At 43.7% G+C, this 17,535-nt stretch overlaps 1 protein-coding gene across 5 annotated transcripts in view; it reads left to right on the plus strand.

The window, feature by feature from the left end:
- pak5 (p21 protein (Cdc42/Rac)-activated kinase 5) overlaps positions 1 to 17,535 on the plus strand; it is an 80,258-nt gene that overhangs the window by 52,879 nt on the left and 9,844 nt on the right. For all 5 annotated transcript variants that reach the window (XM_085770155.1, XM_085770154.1, XM_085770156.1 and 2 more), the window contains 4 exons: positions 10,037 to 10,879; positions 15,041 to 15,250; positions 16,777 to 16,918; positions 17,020 to 17,174. In XM_085770155.1, coding sequence (XP_085626281.1) covers positions 10,037 to 10,879; positions 15,041 to 15,250; positions 16,777 to 16,918; positions 17,020 to 17,174 — 1,350 coding nt within the window. The remainder of the gene's footprint in view (positions 1 to 10,036; positions 10,880 to 15,040; positions 15,251 to 16,776; positions 16,919 to 17,019; positions 17,175 to 17,535) is intronic.

Below are 17,535 nucleotides of genomic sequence, written 5' to 3' on the forward strand. Positions count from 1 at the left end.
ACATAGTACTGTAGTTTACTGGTTCTACTGTGTTGTTATTGGAAATGTTTTGAATCAGCCTAAATCTGCCAGTGCCTAGAGGGATGGGGAAAAAAAGAAGGGTGTCCAGGCTTTACTGCACTAATATGCTTAAGGTCGGATTTGGTCTGACTTTATGTTTGTATTTCATTATGCTTCCACCACTAATCCATTTTGCTGGAAATCGTCCCTGATTCCATGCATTTGCAGTTGCACCCTGTGTGACTCATGGATCCTGGAGCTCCAAGTGGAAGCTCTACCCAGCTCAGGTCAAAGGGGACTGGGTCACTCTGGTCTGAGCTGCTGGGAGCTGTGGGGGTTGAAGGCGTCATGTCACAGGAGGAAAATATAGCTGCAAATACTCAACAGCTTGTCTAAGGGGCTCTGCAGTCTGCCCACTGGAGTATTTGTATATAGCTACGTACATGTTTATGTTGATACCCAGTGGTCTTCATGTGTGTGCACTGGTTAAAAAAACAGTCACAGATGTCTCTTCAGCACATATAAACACATAATACACAAATAAATAAATGCACATTATGAGCACAAAGGTGAATCTCTAACTTGTGATATATTTTATCATAGAGAAATGGGATGTAAGCATAATGCAGTTTCCACTTTCATGCCTGTAATCGCTTTCAATGACACAGTGTCTACATGTCCCACTTATAGTATGTATGAAATGTCCTGGCATGGCCTGGTGCTCTAGTTTTCATCTGAACAGTCTTTAATTAAGGTGAAATGGTTAAACCGAAGAATGACAGACATACTGTGCAATAGAAAAATATTTTCTCTTATTTTCCTGTCCTGATGATTGTCTCACAACATCTTGGGTTCTTCTTGTGATCAGGACCAGTTTGCATAACGGTGCTCAGAGTAAAGATTTGATCTTAAATGTTTAAAAATGATGTAGAAGTGCTTCAGAGATCTATAAAGTCAGTTCAGTGTGATTATAGCAGCAGGTTCACACTTTCCACTGCTCCCCTATTCTCTTCACACATGTGCAAACACAAACACACAACACACTCATCAAGGTCGCTATCAAAAGGCAGACTGAATGCTTACTTTAACATCCATTATAAGTTGGTTATACTCTTCCAGTAACTACACTGAATCTTAAATGGTTTTGTGTAACATAAAAAACACTTTTAAGACTTTCATAGATGAGTACGACTGAAAAAGATTTTCATCAATATTATACTGTATTAATAAAATATGTGCGGTTAATGAAGACCTGCTATTGGCTGTACTAGAGGATGGGTATTACATGAAGATGGGGTTGTAGTCTTTATTTTACAACACAGAGGCATCAACACATTTGCTAGAAGTTACTTTTAGGTTTATTAAAAAATGTTTTTGCTCACTTTACATTCAAGTCCGGGAACATGTTTATATGGCTTTGTTTTATGTTTCTGTCGACCGGGTTGAGAACCTATGTATACTGTAATAACTTTATTGATTTCCATTTATTTTCTGTGGGTTTCGTTTGAAGCTAAGGTTCTAAACTTCCTTCTCATATGTGCGCACACACAGACATGTCCATTTTCATACATACATATATGATACACTATATTTGCTGCTAGTGGACATGTACTGTAGTCTGCTTGGATTGTTCTGCATTATACGATAGTATTCAGTGAAGCCCTCAGCGTACAGCCTCAGCATGTTGAGAGCATGGTTATTAGCTTCTGTAACTAACAGGCAGCAGGATGGCCTGAGGAAACAGGTCAGCTCACAGCCTATTAATCATGGAAATGCTCCAAAATCCGCTCCTTGAATAATCCTGTTCATGTTTGCTGAGACGTCATCTGTAGTTCGGCTAATAACATGTCAAGAACTCAGTGAAACTGCTCCGTGAAATCCTTGGTTAAATAATACAGGTGGGTCAACCTGTCAGCCTGCATGCCGATCCGGGGTCATATTCAACCGGGTTTTGAGGTCAGGATTAGTTGTACTAATTAATAATTGAGATCCGAGAGATGCGCCTCAGGGGATCTCATTACCAGAAGCCTCACTGTACTTTGTTCCTTTATCAGTGAAATGAACATCCACATTATTTTATTGCACGGTTATTTAATTTACAATAAATGTTCTGGTTGAGATGTGAAGTGCTCGGTGCGGCCAGGAGAGAGCAGCAGAGCACAGAGCACTTCCTGCTTCTCGCATGACGACATAATGATGATGAAACACGGGGCGTTGGGGAAACCTCTCTGGCTCCTTTGTATGTTGTTGTACGTCACAAAAACCTTCAGCGACCTCTAAATAGACACATGGAAATACAACTGTGTGCTGAATTGGCTCCTGGATGACCTTCAGACCTGTTGAAACATAATTCAGTTTCAGTTTGAACAATATTCCTGATTAGTAACCCTTAGTTTTACAAGCCCTAATGTTTCCTGTCGTTCTCTGACAGTCAACTGATAAAGAGAGCAATCATGACGGCTTTACTGAAAATCTGGCTTTATTTTGGATACCATATGTGAAGCCTTTATGTCAGGAGTGTCAAATTCAGTCAAACAACGGGCAAAAATTAAAAACACGAAGTATGTCGCGGGCCAGACATCAGAAATCTGTACTGTGATTTCAGAAAAGGGTGTATAAAAAATCAATTTAGCCTGGTTTTCTCTCCTATGTCATTTTGTCCATACCAGGGACTTGGCCTCCTTTTATGGCTGCAGGTTCATGTATGTTTGGGGTTCGGTCCTGTGGAGGTGTGATCAGTGAGATGATGATGTGCCAATTTGTTGTCAACAGAGCAGCAGATAGGGCTTGGCGCTTTGATCTATTACTTGGTCACAACCATACGGTGGCTGTTGCAGTATATTATGGGATTTGTGGTGTGAGGAGTGTGAACGCTACACTGGTGGGCCATTAATAATAAAAATATGAAATTTTCTCGCGGGCCACATAAAATTGTAACGCGGGCCAGATCTGGGCCCCGGGCCTTGAGTTTGACATGTGTGCTTCAAGTGAATGCATACCACAGTAATGTGAAATAAGTTTTTTAGGAATCAGTAATGCATAATAAAGCTCTTCAAGTAAAAAAAAAAACTTGTTACCAAATGCAGTTCTTTAGATCTCTTACAGTATGATTCAGCTACATGCTACATGCTGTTAACTTGTCATAATAATAATAAGAAGAATCAAAGTTCCAATTCCAAGGGGTGTCTAGCCAACATTTTGGCAATTCCTATAGTCATAGCAGTAGGTTTGTTACCTTTAATTGTCGGTGCGAGCTGTTTTTAGACTGGCGGGGCAGAGATACAAGCTGCTCAGCTAATGCTACAGAGGCATATGGTATTTCCCACTTTCCCTCATCAAACTCATCAAATACACAATTCAACAACTCAAAAACGCTCTGGTGGACAAGTTGTGACCTGCACATTCACCACGCTATGAGATAATAACAGAACGTTACAAGACAGAGTTGTTTTCGGGGGAAATGCGTCATTTCAGACTCGGCTGCTGGGCGCTAAGCCCCCTAACTCTAACCCTGATTTCAAAAGCAAGTAGTTCTGAGTATTTGCTTCATGTGTCGTAATGTGATAATTATACGTTATTATCTCATAGCGTATGTGCAGTGAATGTGCAGGTCACAACTTGTCCATGAGAGCGTTTTGGAGTTGTTGGATTGTGTATTTGATGAGTTTGATTGAGGGAAACGTATATATACGGTGCAGCTCGCGTCTCTGCCCCGCCAATCAAAAAACAGCTTGCGCCGACAATTGAAGGTAACGAACTTACTGTAACCCCTAAGACTATAGGGATTATGGCAATGGTCGAATTTGCCAAAATGTTGAAACATCCCTTTAAATAGCATCTTAGCCTCAGCAGCTTGTTGCTTTTACCATTTCCATCCAGCAGAGAGAGCCAGAGTATAGGAACAGCCCTCTCTCTGTACTCACCTGAATCATGTGAGATCATCCATTTGAATCCATGTTATGTTTACTATGGATTCATACATTATTGATACAGATAGGAGCCTTTGTCTGGTGCAGTAGGCTATGACCCATCAAAGAGGACCCTGATACACATCTGTGATAATACACAGAGCCTGCAAATGATGGATGCTTCATTTTATACAAATAACATCTCCCCTTGTTGTTTATGTATCAGCTGTGCTGGCCGCCGTATTTGATCATTCATCAGTCAGTATTGTAGGTCATGTTTGGTCCTTATCGAGACACTCAAAGGAGAGTCGTGAGTAGTCTCTTTGTGTGCCGTCTCAAGGGCTCGCTGATATTATCTTTCTCAGACGGCAGTGAAGAAGCTTCTGTTCACAAATTGGTCACTGATGCAAAAGGATACTGCACTTCAGGAGCAGCAACCGCCGTGGTGGCAGTGGCAGCACAAGTGTGTGTGTGTGTGTGTGTGTGTGTGTGTGTGTGTGTGTAAATACCCACGCGTGCTCGCTCTCTGCAGTGTGAGTCGTGACCAAAATTCACAGTGAAGAGATGGTGTCTGGGATTTAATACAGGGAGAGGGAGACAGGGAGGATGTGGATGTGTGGAGGAGGAGATGGAAGGGGGGAAAAAATTCTCTTGTACTAATACATGTTTTGTCATTTAGCAGCGTAAAGCGCAGCATGACAGCAAACACACCCCAGTGGAAAAATATCATTTCTATGTGTTTGAGTTCTGGCACGAACTGGGATTTGAGAGTGGGTGTGTTGAGTAGGCGATGTTCTGCAGTACGTGTGTGTGTGTGTGTGTGTGTGCCTGTGTGTGTGTGTTTTGCAGAGAGAGTGAATGGGGGCGTGCTAGATGATGAGCTTTCATGTGTGACTAAAAACACACGAAAGGGAGGAGTTACACATCTGCCTCTGTTGTTGTTCATGTGTGTTTGTGTATGCGTGGCAACATATTCAGTACATCTGGGTATGTGTTGGACTATGTGTGTGTATGTGGAAGCTGTTTGCCCCTCCCATCCTGTATTTCATGCAGGTGCAGCAAAGTGAGTGAAGCTGAAAGTGTTCTCCCTCTGAAGTAAACTCTAAGCTTCTGGAAGTGCAACATTTCAGCTAATTAATCAATCAGAGTCATTGCTCATAATCAATTGAAGAGTTCTGATATTTATTGTTGTGGAGATATATATTATATGATTTTGGATCAGTGTGATCACCATTTGATTTAGTTAATGAATGAAAGAAAACAAACTAACCCACTATCTGTCCTACTAATGACCCACTAATCCAGAGTCTCCTCTGTGTGCATGGCCTTATGGTGATAAAGAACCCAAATCATGTAAATAAGTCATATTTACAGAAAAGCAGAGCTTCATTTCTGTCAAAATGTTATCTCAAAAATGTGAAATAGGGTTTATTTGGCACGTTCTAAAGGTTTCTATGAGTGTTGGCAACTCTCTCAAACGCAATTCACCCGTGAGTTCCTCTCAGATTCTACTGTGTGTTGAAGTTTGCAGAAGTGCAGATCTCTGCAAACAGCACAACTCTAATCAAATGAAACAGCAGAGCACAGGATCCAGGCAGCAGAGGAGCAGAGCTGCCCCCCCCCCCCACATCCCTCCTCCCCCCTCCTCCTCAGTTGTCCCAGGACCCTGCTGACCACTCAAGCGCAGCCTCCAAACCAGGGTTCTAGTTAGGAGTCACAGGAAGGGCAAGCTCATTAATTATCTCTCCCTCTCTTCCTCCCCCCCATCCTCCCATCACACCCTCCCTTCATTACCAGCAAGGTTAATCCCCCTTATCTCCCAACGAGCCTCATTTTTCATTGCTCCCTTTCTACGACACTCCCTCCCTCACCCCTTCACCATCCTCTTCTTTCTTTTGCATCATCCCACTGAGTCTGTTTTTGGTCACTCCTCCCACAGATACTTTCTATTTCCTCTGCTCATCTCCAGTCTGTCATCTTCCCATTTTTCCTTTCCTTTCCTTTCCTTTCCTCTCCTCTCCTCTCCTCTCCTCTCCTCTCCTCTCCTCTCCTCTCCTCTCCTCTCCTCTCCTCTCCTCTCCTCTCCTCTCCTCTCCTCTCCTCTCCTCTCCCCTCTTCTCCTGTACTTACCTTGAACTGGCCATGGTGAGTGGAGAGAGTAGATCTATTACAGCTTATCACTAAGGGACAGGCCAACGCCGCGCGCCGGTGAAATATGGCTGCTGTCACAGCCACCGCTGAACACGACCCTTGCACAAGGCTCACGGAGCTGTAAGGACGGGAGGAAGAGGGGAGAGGAAGACGGGGGAGAGGGGCACGGAAGCCAGTATCAGCCCCCTAATTCAAATTAATGGAAAGATTTTCAGGCTTGATGCCGACCGTTTGACAGTGATTTGGCACACAATTAACCTTGCCTCCCTCTCCCCTCTGCACCTCCTCGGGCTTCCTTCTCTGCCTCGTTCTCTTCTCTGTTCTCTCCATCCGCTGCACCTGTCACGCTCCTTGACGTGGTCTTATTGATTACGAACCAAATGGAGATGATGATGTTTTATTAGATAACTGGCACTCCCTACTGTTGTATGCCAATTGAATTAGCTGCGAATCACCATCATCCATGTGTAGCGTAACATGATGTGACTCAGCCTCACCATTCACAAACTCACAGCAGAGTTTAGAGCAAGTGTGAGAAAAATTCTCATCACAATAACCACAGCATTAATTAGCAGCGGCGGTTTTATTTGCATCGGTTAACAACATTAACATGACACAAGCAATATTTTAAAGAAAATATAGTTTAACACCATGGAGTGCAGACCTTCTGTGACATTTCTTTACAAGTACTATGACTTTTTTTTATGTCAGCTCAAGCCTGCTCTGTGTTCTGCAACATCTGTCCAGAGCATGACAGATTTCCACTCACCGACCTGTTTAAAAGACCATCCGTCCTGCAGCCTCAGCCTCTCAGCGAGACTTCACTCACTGCTTTTATAGGCCATTTCACCTTGGGTTCCAGTTCATGGCAGCAAACAGCCTATGGCTCTCAAACAGAGGAGAGCAGCTGGAGTGTTACAGCGGGAGAGGAGAGGAGCAGCAAGCAACAAAGTAGAGGAGAGCAATTACGTGTCAGACAACTTTAGAAGAGAGCGTTCAGACTGATGCAGCTGTATGGGCAAACTGATGAAAAAATAAATAACACGATAAAAACAAGAACAAGAACTGAATTGCAGTCATTGTAGACATGGAAAATGACAGTTATCATTGCGTCAATATAGTAGCTTCTTCTGTATGCCTTTATTTCAATAATGACAGAGTGAGATACTTGTTACATTGTAATGCGACAGGGAGCTATTAGCTGTTTTTTTTTTAAAGAGATAGTTCAACATTTTTGCAAATTTGCCTATTGCCATAATATTAATCCTTATAGTCATAGGCGTAGGTCCATTACCTTTAATTATGAGTGCATGTTGTTTTGCTGCTCAGCGAACACAATGGAGGTGAGTGGTACAGGTCCCCTGTCCCTCAAAACTCATCAAATGCACGATCCAACAACGCCAAAGAAGTTGTGATTCACCACGCTATAATAATGTAACATTACGAGACTGAGTTGTTTTCAAGGCAAATGCATAGCTGGAACTACATTACAGACACAGCTGCTGGGCGGAGTAATTTCAAAGGTGCAAGAAGTTCCAAGTATTTGCTTCACGTGTCGTAATGTTACATAATTATACATGATTATTTCATAGCGTGGTGAATGTGCAAGTCACAACTTGTCCACCAGAGCGTTTTGGAGTTATCGGATTGTGAATTTGATGAGTTTGATGAGGGACAGGGGACCTGTACCATTCACCTCCATTGTGTTCGCTGAGCAGCTCATGTCTCTGCCCCCCGGATCTCAAATCAACATGCACTGATAATTAAAGGTAATGAACATACCCACTATAGGGATTATGGCAATAGGCGGATTTTCCCAAATGTTGAACTATCCCTTTAAAGACGTTTGAGATTTCTTTTTCTTTTTTTCTTTTTTTTATGTTTTCACAGGTTCACAGGGATTAGCTGCCCCAGTGAAAATAAATTAATAAATGTGAAACAATGGGGCAGTAAAGGAGATCTACTTCAACTTAAGTATCTGTACCATAAAATTTATCTTTGAGCAAAAGTCAGACCCTCCTATGGATGGCTGGACATGAGAGGAGAGTGACTTTATGAGGGTCAGTCAAGCATGAAGACATGATAATACTGTCTTTATTACCTGATGAAGACCAGTTGAGGCACATAGAGCAATGTGATGACAGCAGCTAAGAAAAGGAGTCCAGTCGTATCCCTGTGTCAGCACAGTGTTTCCTCCGTGTTGATGATTATCCCCGCTTTTCTGCCTCAGCACATGTGACATGGGCAAACTACAGCAAGACAAGTATGACAGGCATGTGATGGACAGCGGAGCAGGAGCGTTGTCAAAGCCTCTCGGAGAACTTGCTGATGCGACAGTGTCGGTTCAGCAAACACCTCCAGATGTGGGAAATGACTAACAGTGTGGTACAGTTTCCAGGCGAACAGTACCACAATGGGTTGGTGGTTATAAGCCTTCACAAAAGGCTCGCAAAGGCTGTGGAGCAGATACGCACCTAGTTGAGGTCAGCTTTAATTTAATCCACTATTGTTCTCAAACAGACTCACTCATTTTATGATGTACAAGGGAATACAGCTTTCAGAATTTGCAGACTTTTAAAGGCCACACACATTTGCATGGATGTGCGGGCAGTCACAGCTGAAAACTGACTGAGACTATAAAAACATCAAGGTGCAAACACACTGAATGTGAGTACGAGGGACACATTCATGAGATTCACCGACGATGTTAATCCAGGTAGAGCAAGGAGAGGAGAAGAAAGTCGAGATGTAGACGCACACAAGGATTTGTAACTGAAATTGTGGATTGTGCAAAAAATATAACAACTGACAAGGAAGGATGGAAGGAAGGATTAGGTGCCTGAGCTTACTTTGGAGGCTGCATTGCGAGGAAGACACCACTGGAACACAGTCAGGAGATACAAGAATAAAAATGTAGCAGTTTTGTTTGATCATGACAAAAAAGCTCTCAGATAGATTATGTAAGAGTTTGAAATTCAAATAATCCCCACAGCCTGGCCTCCTCTCAGCGCTCGGCAGTCACGCAACATGTTTCCATTGTTCTAATGTAGCCTCTCCTGTAACGTCCAAGTGGGAGAGTGGAAGTCGGTGTGTCTGGCTTTTGCCATCACTCTCATGATTTTCAGTGTCATTTTTCAGTGGTGATATGAAGCCTCACAGTCGGTCCACATTACCCAAAAGAAAGACAAAAAAACATACGTGCACGCACACAAGTGTAGGTCAATGAGTTCTGCTGTAGCACCAGTTCCCCATGACTCACGACACAGCCGTGTAAAGGGCTTAACACAAGGTAGGAGGGGATAAGCAGCACCCCTGATGATTAAGCTGCCTTTGCTTTGAAGCAGATGTGAGCATGTGTGTTCAGTCTCTCTCTCTTCCTCACTCTGTCTTTGTTTGTGTGTGCAAAGCGCATGCTGGTGTGCTCGTGCACCTCATGAGCGCTAAACCAAAAAAAAAAAAAAAAAACGCCACAACTATTAACAGTATCCCCCCCCCATCAGCCCACTGGAAATGAAGCTAATCTTTTCCGAGGGAAGTGGGGCAGGAATTAGCTCCCACTAACTACCAGTGGTTTCCTTTTAGCATCTGAGGTATCCTGCCATTTATCTCCATGCATTTCCTAGCTGCATCCCATCTCACAACAACAAGTAGTGGTTGTGCAGACCAGTGCCTGCCGTTCAGCCAGATGACAAACTCCGGCGTTCATTTACCGCAAGTGATGATTAATTTCATACTTGACACAAAAGCCCTGATACACATGAATTGAAATTCCAGCTCGGAAAAAAAATTGACGTGGCTCTATTTAACACAAGTTGATTAAACGGGAATTTCAATTCATCTCATTCAGTTTTCAGATAGGAATGATTCAACTGAAAGTGAATGTCCTGCAAGCCAAAGTATCAGGGCTGTTTCCATCAAACCCTCAAGCAGCTGACTCTCCTGCGTGTTAAGTGTAAATGTGTTTGTTCTTCTCCTAGACCATCGTTCGAGGGAACCGGCCGCCCAAAGACGCCTCCATCAACGGCCTGCTGGAGGAGTTCGACAACATCTCGGTGACGCGCTCCAACTCCCTGCGTAAAGAGAGTCCACCCGGTCCCCACCAGGCCGGGAGCAGCTCCAAGCCCCCAGGCGGTGGTCATCATCCCAACGCCCCGGAGGAAAACGGCTTCAACCACTACTACTCCCGCTACTCCTGTGACCTAGACACCTCCAGCAGAGACTTCGCCCTCGATCCCGGCAAGCCCAGTTTCTCCATAGACGGGGACTGGGCCATGGGGAGGCACTATCGATTCACCAAGCAGAATGGTCACTCGCATCCAATACGCAGCCCCTTCTACCCAGACGCCATGCCCCAAAAATCAGACTATGGCAGGCTGCCGCCGGACTACCACACCTACCTGGAGAGCAAAGGCCGCTCGGCCGACGAGGTGGCCTCCACCGTGGGGAGCGGGGTGGGTTCCAGCGGCTACTATCGGGCGTCGGTGGGCGGCTCGTCCAGCCAGGACTACCGGGACACTTCTGTGGGCACGCCGTCCCGCGCCTCGCTACACAGCGAGCAGATCAACTACCCGGACAGCGAGTGGAGCTACGGCGGCCTGCGGGACGAGTACGAAAAGCGACCCAAGAGTTCCTACGTGACGCAGACCAGCCCCACGCCGGCTATCAGGCAGCGATCCCGTTCAGGCTCTGGGCTGCAGGAGCCAAATGTTCCCTATGCAGCCAGCGGGGCGTTCAAGAACCCTCCACAGGCCCATCCATACAGCTCCTACACCTACCCTCGCCTCTCGGAGAGTCTGGGTAACTCACAGACCTTAGCTAAGGTAACTACAACAACACACTAAAACTCTATTCTACTGATACATTTTGATTTTAAAAAAAGCTATTAATCTATGAAAAATAATGATGACAGTGTTTAGTCTGAACTGCAGACCTTATTGTATAAGCAACAAAATGACTGTGGCCACCCAGGAACAGAACTCCTCCTAACCCTGACAAGCCTCTAGCAACATTTCAGAGAAAATGACACAGCTGTATTCCCACATTTAGTCTCACCTCCATCCACCTGCAGCAGTCCCTTTCAAATATGCAGTCCTTTTCCTCCTTTCCTCTCTGTTCTCTAACATTCTCCAAGTTAAACAGGTGCTGCCACATACAGAATTAGCTTTCGTCAGTAGCCACTGTCTCTGCACACAGATCAACTCAGTCTCATGCTTACCACTGACCAGAAAGCTCTGACTTCCACAGAGCAGACACAGATGCACAAAGGAATGTGGAGAGTAAAGAGAGAAGTGGGAGGCAGTGACATGGCAGAAAGAAAATGGGAAATTAATCAGAAGCAGATAAAATCAGAGTAGACAAGACTAAACCAGAGCAGAAGTAACAAAAATCTCAATTCTCTGCAATTTTTCGATAACAGTTTTGTCGTTTTATCACAATCAAATGATTTGTGCCTAAATATACAGAGAGAAGAAAGAATATTAAAAGGGCAATTTTATAAAAGTCTGATCACAGAAAATACACATAGAAGAGAATATGGATTTATTTACCTTGAGTTGCTGATTCTGTCATGAAACATATTCAATAAGTAGTAATAGTAATAGTAATGATAATAGTACCTTGCAACTTCTTTTGGTAGACTTCTTACATATAGAATACAGCTTCTGTCAGTCTGCCCCAGGGCAGCTGTGGCTACACACGTAGCTTACCACCACTGGTGTGAATGTGGTATGAATGAATAATGGTTACTGTATGCGCTTTGGGTGTTGGGTAACGGTAGAAAAGCGCTGCATAAATGTAATCCATTATTATTATTATTATTATTACAGTGGAGGGAATTGGAATTGTAGTGATGAGCTGAGGCACTGAGAATCTTCAAATATTTTATTCATTTATGTATTTTATTTTATCGCGACTTTTCACCTTTTTTGTACTTTTTGTGTCTGCACCTGACACCACGTCCAATTCCTTGAGCTGTAAAGTGACCTTTACTACTCTGATTTTTTTTTCTTTTGATCAAGGCTTTCAAAAATAATAAGAACACTATTCTATGTAAAACCTTTTTTTTTTACCCTCTATTAATATTCAATAATAAATTGATGAATTTAACGTAAGATTTAACTGATTTACACAACATAGTGTTATCTGAAGTGATCCTTTTTTATCTTTACTGATAACTAAACTAATACACAGAGGCTGCTCACATTGTTCTGTATTTTGCCAGCAGAGAATAAACAAACAAGCAGCTTTCAGAGGTAGTAAGAGTGATGTGAAGTTTCAGCAGATAGCCAGAGTATACCTTTAAATGTACAGTTTGATGACCTGATGTTTCACAGCCTCCAGCTTCCCCCTGTGCAAGACACATCATCACTTGTAACAAGAGCAAACAAACCTGACACGCATTAGTGGCTGTGTAATGTAAACATACGTCTCCAGTGAAGTTAACAGTGGCGATTGTTTTATACCAATGATAACTGCATTCACAAGTGCAGAAGATTTTGAAATATCACAGTAGAAGATATATGGAGGCAACACATGCCGTCAGCCAAGGCAGCAGCAGGGGTAAGTCACAGAGAGAGTGGTCAAACTGTGGGGTGCCCTTATCATTTCTTTACCTTTACATCATTCTCCAAAGTGTTCAGTGCCCCATTAGGTCTGTTATACGGGAGTGTGTGCTGCATTCACAGCTCTCCAATATCCCTCCTTCACAGCCAGTGAGTCCAGTGGCGGAGAGGAAAACTGGGTTTGCTGATGTAGATCCCAGGGTGCCTTGATGAAAAACCATTTAACCTGCATGCTTCAGTAAATAGCCAACGGTAGGAGAAAAAAAACAACTGCGGAGAGTGCAAGACTAGCAGGATTGAAAGTGATGCAGGAGTAGGTCATTTTTCTTACATATGCTTTATTACCATTTTGTGAGTTGTCGTGCTTGAGGAGGCACACCGGCTTCTCTGAACATGTACGATGGGTGTTAGCAATGTAAAGATGCAGCCTGATCCACAGCTAGTGTATTCCAAAAAAAAGAAGGAAAAAAAAGCTGAATATATCTGATCTAAGTGTTGTTTATGTAAATCTTAATTCTAGTGAAATATAGGCTGTAATGAAGTGCTGGCTTTGGAATCAGTGCTCCCTAATTTGCCTTGTGGTGGTTGGAGATTTTTCAGCAGAGAAAGAGAGAAAAAAACAACAAGGAGTCATCTGGCAGCTTAAGAATCACTATTCTTCTCGGCTCATGGACCTTGTAACAAACCCACCCCTCTCTATCCTCTCTCATTCTCTGGCTTTTCTTCTTTTTCCCTCATTCAACCCACTCACACCACTGAAGTAAATCCCTCTTTTTCCCTGCTGTTGTTGGGAGCCGGTGGGGATGTAACAGTAGACAGCACAGAGACTTGGCCACACACAGACACACACACACACACACACAAAAAGATACAAACAAACACACTCCCTCTCTCTTCCCTCCTTTCTCTTCCCCTCACTCTCTCCCTCTCTGTTTCGTGGCGAGCATGAGCTCAGTGCCGCAGCTCTCGGTGACAAATTGATGTTGCGGCACTTTCCCTTTCTGCAGCTTTAGCATAAAACTGGCCGAACGATGTTCCACCGCGGAATTCAATTTCACAGTTGAGTTAGGTTGTTGATTACCCTGCCAAACTCAGATTAATGCACGTTTAACCAACATGGATCAGGAGACCCTTGGCTGACAGCCAGCCAGCGGCGCCGGCCAATGATAGAGGGGGGGTGCAGGCACGGCTGGGCTGTCCCAGCAGCAGCAGCAGCAGCCCCCCACCCCTCTTCTTCCTTCCACATACACACACCTGCCTTGAGTGATTGATTAAAAGAGTTCACACCATGTAATTATACAGCAGCCCAGCACATCAGGGTTCCTCCTCCTGCCCTGTCTGCGCACGTGTGTGTGTCTTTGTGTGAGTGTGAGAGAAAAAGGGTGATAGTCACAGAGAGAGAAACAAATAAAAGGAAGAGGACAGAGAGGGAGTTTTCTTTTATCATCTCAGCCCCCTGAGAATGAATGATTTAAGAAAAACACACGCATTGGTTGTAGAGCAGTATGGGGAGGTGTGGCAACGGTAATTTAATTTAATCTCTGTATGGTGGAGTCAGTTTGAGCCACTGCTACTACCAGTACATTAGCGTTCATATAATCCATCCTGGACTATTGATATTCTGTCATTGTGCATTATTTATTTGTCTTTTTACTTTGCTATAAAACAAACAAACACATTATAATCACTTTTTTGCCCTGTCATTCTTCCACTACTGTTTATATGACCCACATGTTGTACATTTTGTTATATAGTTCATAGCAGCTTTCACCAAGTGCGTGACATTAATTTTTTCAACACCTAGTATTTTTCTACCTGCTTCCTGTTTTTAGCAGCTTTGGAGAAAAAAGTGCCCTGAGTCACCACTGGTCTGCTCAAAGTGTGTGTGTGTACAGCCAGCCTCTTATCTGTTATGAGTCAGATCATTTAAGCTGAGTCATACAATTTAGATTTTAATACGTCTCTCTAAGTTAAGCTCTATATTCTTTGTGTGTGTGTGTGTGTGTGTGTGTGTGTGTGTGTGTGTGTGTGTGTGTGTGTGTGTGTGTGTGTGTGTGTGTGTGTGTGTGTGTGTGTGTGTGTGTGTCCATTATACTTTAAAGGAGACGTATGTGTTTCTGGGATCTTAAGGAAGAGGTGTGTCCCAGATCTGGATTCTCCCTGGGTTTCCGGTTGATGAATGAGCAGCACTGTGGGGTACTAATGATAAAGTATGGCCCCTGTCCCGTGGACTAAATGATCTCCATTAGGTCTGTCGAGGTCTAATGTACCTGCAGACATACCTGGAAGTGGAGCTGGCATTTGGTTGTGGAGTGTGTGTGGTCATGCATGACAGTGAGAAACCCCATAACAGGTGAAAACACATGTCTCAGATCCTGTGTGTGTTTTGTCTCATCAGTCATGTGACCTTGTCTCCTGCAGGGCGACTACGAGCGTCCTTCACGTGATGGCAGTCCCCAGGTTACGGGCGGTGACACCTACCCCCGAGGGCCTCTTAAGCTACCTCAGAGCCACAGCAAGCCGCCCGGCTACCCTCCAGCACACCTGCCCTATCCCCCTGTCTTCCACCATTACAAACCCTCGCCATACCATCACCCCCCCTCCCAGCCGAGCCCACCGTACACCCCTCAGGTACAGTATGTCCATCACTGCAGCACAGCAAAAATCAAATATGGCTTTCATAAATATGTATTTCACTGAAGTCCAATCACACCTGCATACAAATGAAAGCTTTCTGGTACCTTAGAATGAGTTGTTACAAGTCGTTACAAATACATAAGTGGGTGACGCACCGAACCGAGGCGGCCATGTTGCATCGCCATTTTTTACGTTGAGTGGCAGCGTGACCGTAGGTAACCACGGAAACTCAGTGGAGCTGTCGGCTCGGCCTGTTAAAACTGTCACCACTGTGTAGTGTGAGGAAGGACGGAGGCACTGATGTTGCATTCAGGTGCAGTCAGGCAGATGGCCGTCGGCAAACCAACCGGATGTCATTTTACTCCACCAGAGAAAGACAGTAAAACGTGGGTCAGGTAAACAATACGACATCACCATGACAACATTGTCACGCCTGTATTGTTTTTCCTCGTGCTGGCGGACCACTTGTTTACATAGACGCTAGTTTATCCTGTTACATGCAGCGTCTGTTGTCTGTCTGACGTCTGCCCCATTTCACGTGAATGCAACATCAAGAATACATTCTGATATGCAACCGCACCGCTAGATGGGGGTAATTCCTACATATTATACCTTTAAGTGATGAGGCATCAGTGGGAAAGTGGGTAGCAACAAAAACATACAAAGACAAAACAACAACGTGTAAAAACACCACTCATGACCAATAGAGTTCTCAATGTCAGCCAGAGCCCAAACCCGATCAGAAAAGGCCAGACCTGACGGGCCGGGTTCAGGCCGGCAATTTATACAGCACAGTGTGGGAGAGTCCGGCTCAGGCTTCAACTCACTCGGGTCAGGTGGGGTTTGGATTTCCAGAACCGTTGAGAACTCTAATAACCAAAATTATAGCCAGGCTTTTTAAAAATATATATTTTTATTGGCATTTCTTGTTAAACATGTACAAATTACAAATTGAGTAAATGTAGGTAATAAAATCCCCCCATTCCCTTCCTCACCACTCCATGTTGCCAGATCCTCTAAGGAAATACAAATCATATATAAATAAATCCGGTATATAAAACATACAACAACAAAATAGTTTTGTAATGAAAGGAAAATAAATAAGATGAGGTAAAATAAATGAATAGAATAATAATAAAGTAACATAACATAACATAACATAACATAACATAACATAACATAACATAACATAACATAACATAACATAACATAACATAACATAACATAACATAACATAACATTACATAAAAGCTGAAAACACACCTGAACAGTTGACATTTTGGATGTGCATGGTTTAAATAAAATTAATTATTATGATTTTCAAGTTGCTTTACTGTAGTTTAGTTAAATTGATGTTTATTGCATGACTTTGATGTAAGATGAAACCCAGTCAAGATTAATCCCAGTGGTTAATGACTGAACAACTCTATTTCATTTTTCCAAATACAATGACTGTAAGAAGAATATTAATACTATTTTATTGTTGCTCAATTTCTCTTTTTCACCCTTTGCACAACCAGGGGGCGTACTCGCAGCCTTCATCACCTTACATCCCCCCAGGAGCCTATCCCCCTCCTTCCTGGGGGTCAAGCTCTGACACTCAACCCTCCAGAGTCTCCCACGAGCAGTTCAGAGCCGCACTTCAGCTGGTCGTCAACCCAGGCAAGAAATAAACACTGGAAATTATAACAACAGAGAAATGCTTTACTTCTAGATTTTTTGGTTTTGCATCTAAATTGAGCCATGTTTGCGTTTGCGTACAGGCGACCCTCGGGAATATCTGGACAGCTTCATCAAGATCGGTGAGGGCTCCACGGGCATCGTGTGCATCGCCAGCGAGAAACACAGCGGCAAGCAGGTGGCTGTGAAGAAGATGGACCTCAGGAAACAGCAGAGGAGAGAGCTGCTCTTTAATGAGGTGTGAAAGGCTGATGGAGTAACTGCAGTACACTTATCTGATGAGTAACCACACCTAAAGCAGCACATTTTAACATCACCGGCTATTCTGACTTCACATGTAGCTGGATGCGTCGCTGCTGTGAGCGTGGGTCACTGTGACCTCATGATGCCCACTCTTCACATGAGAGACCAGAAAGAACATTTGTCAGAGTGTAGCTCAAACAAGCAGCAGCAGCAGAGATGAATAACATCATGGAAGATGGCTCAGTTTGTGTCAGATACATTTAAATAAAACTCCCCCTCCCACAGCATTACAGTAGTTTGCCTATTAACCAAACACACATTCAGTTTTGCTCTGTTTCAGTGACATATATTCATGG

Source organism: Trachurus japonicus, chromosome 24 (genome assembly GCF_045865225.1).
Source record: "Trachurus japonicus isolate A0001 chromosome 24, Traja_1.0".
Classification (NCBI taxonomy): Eukaryota; Metazoa; Chordata; class Actinopteri; order Carangiformes; family Carangidae; genus Trachurus; species Trachurus japonicus.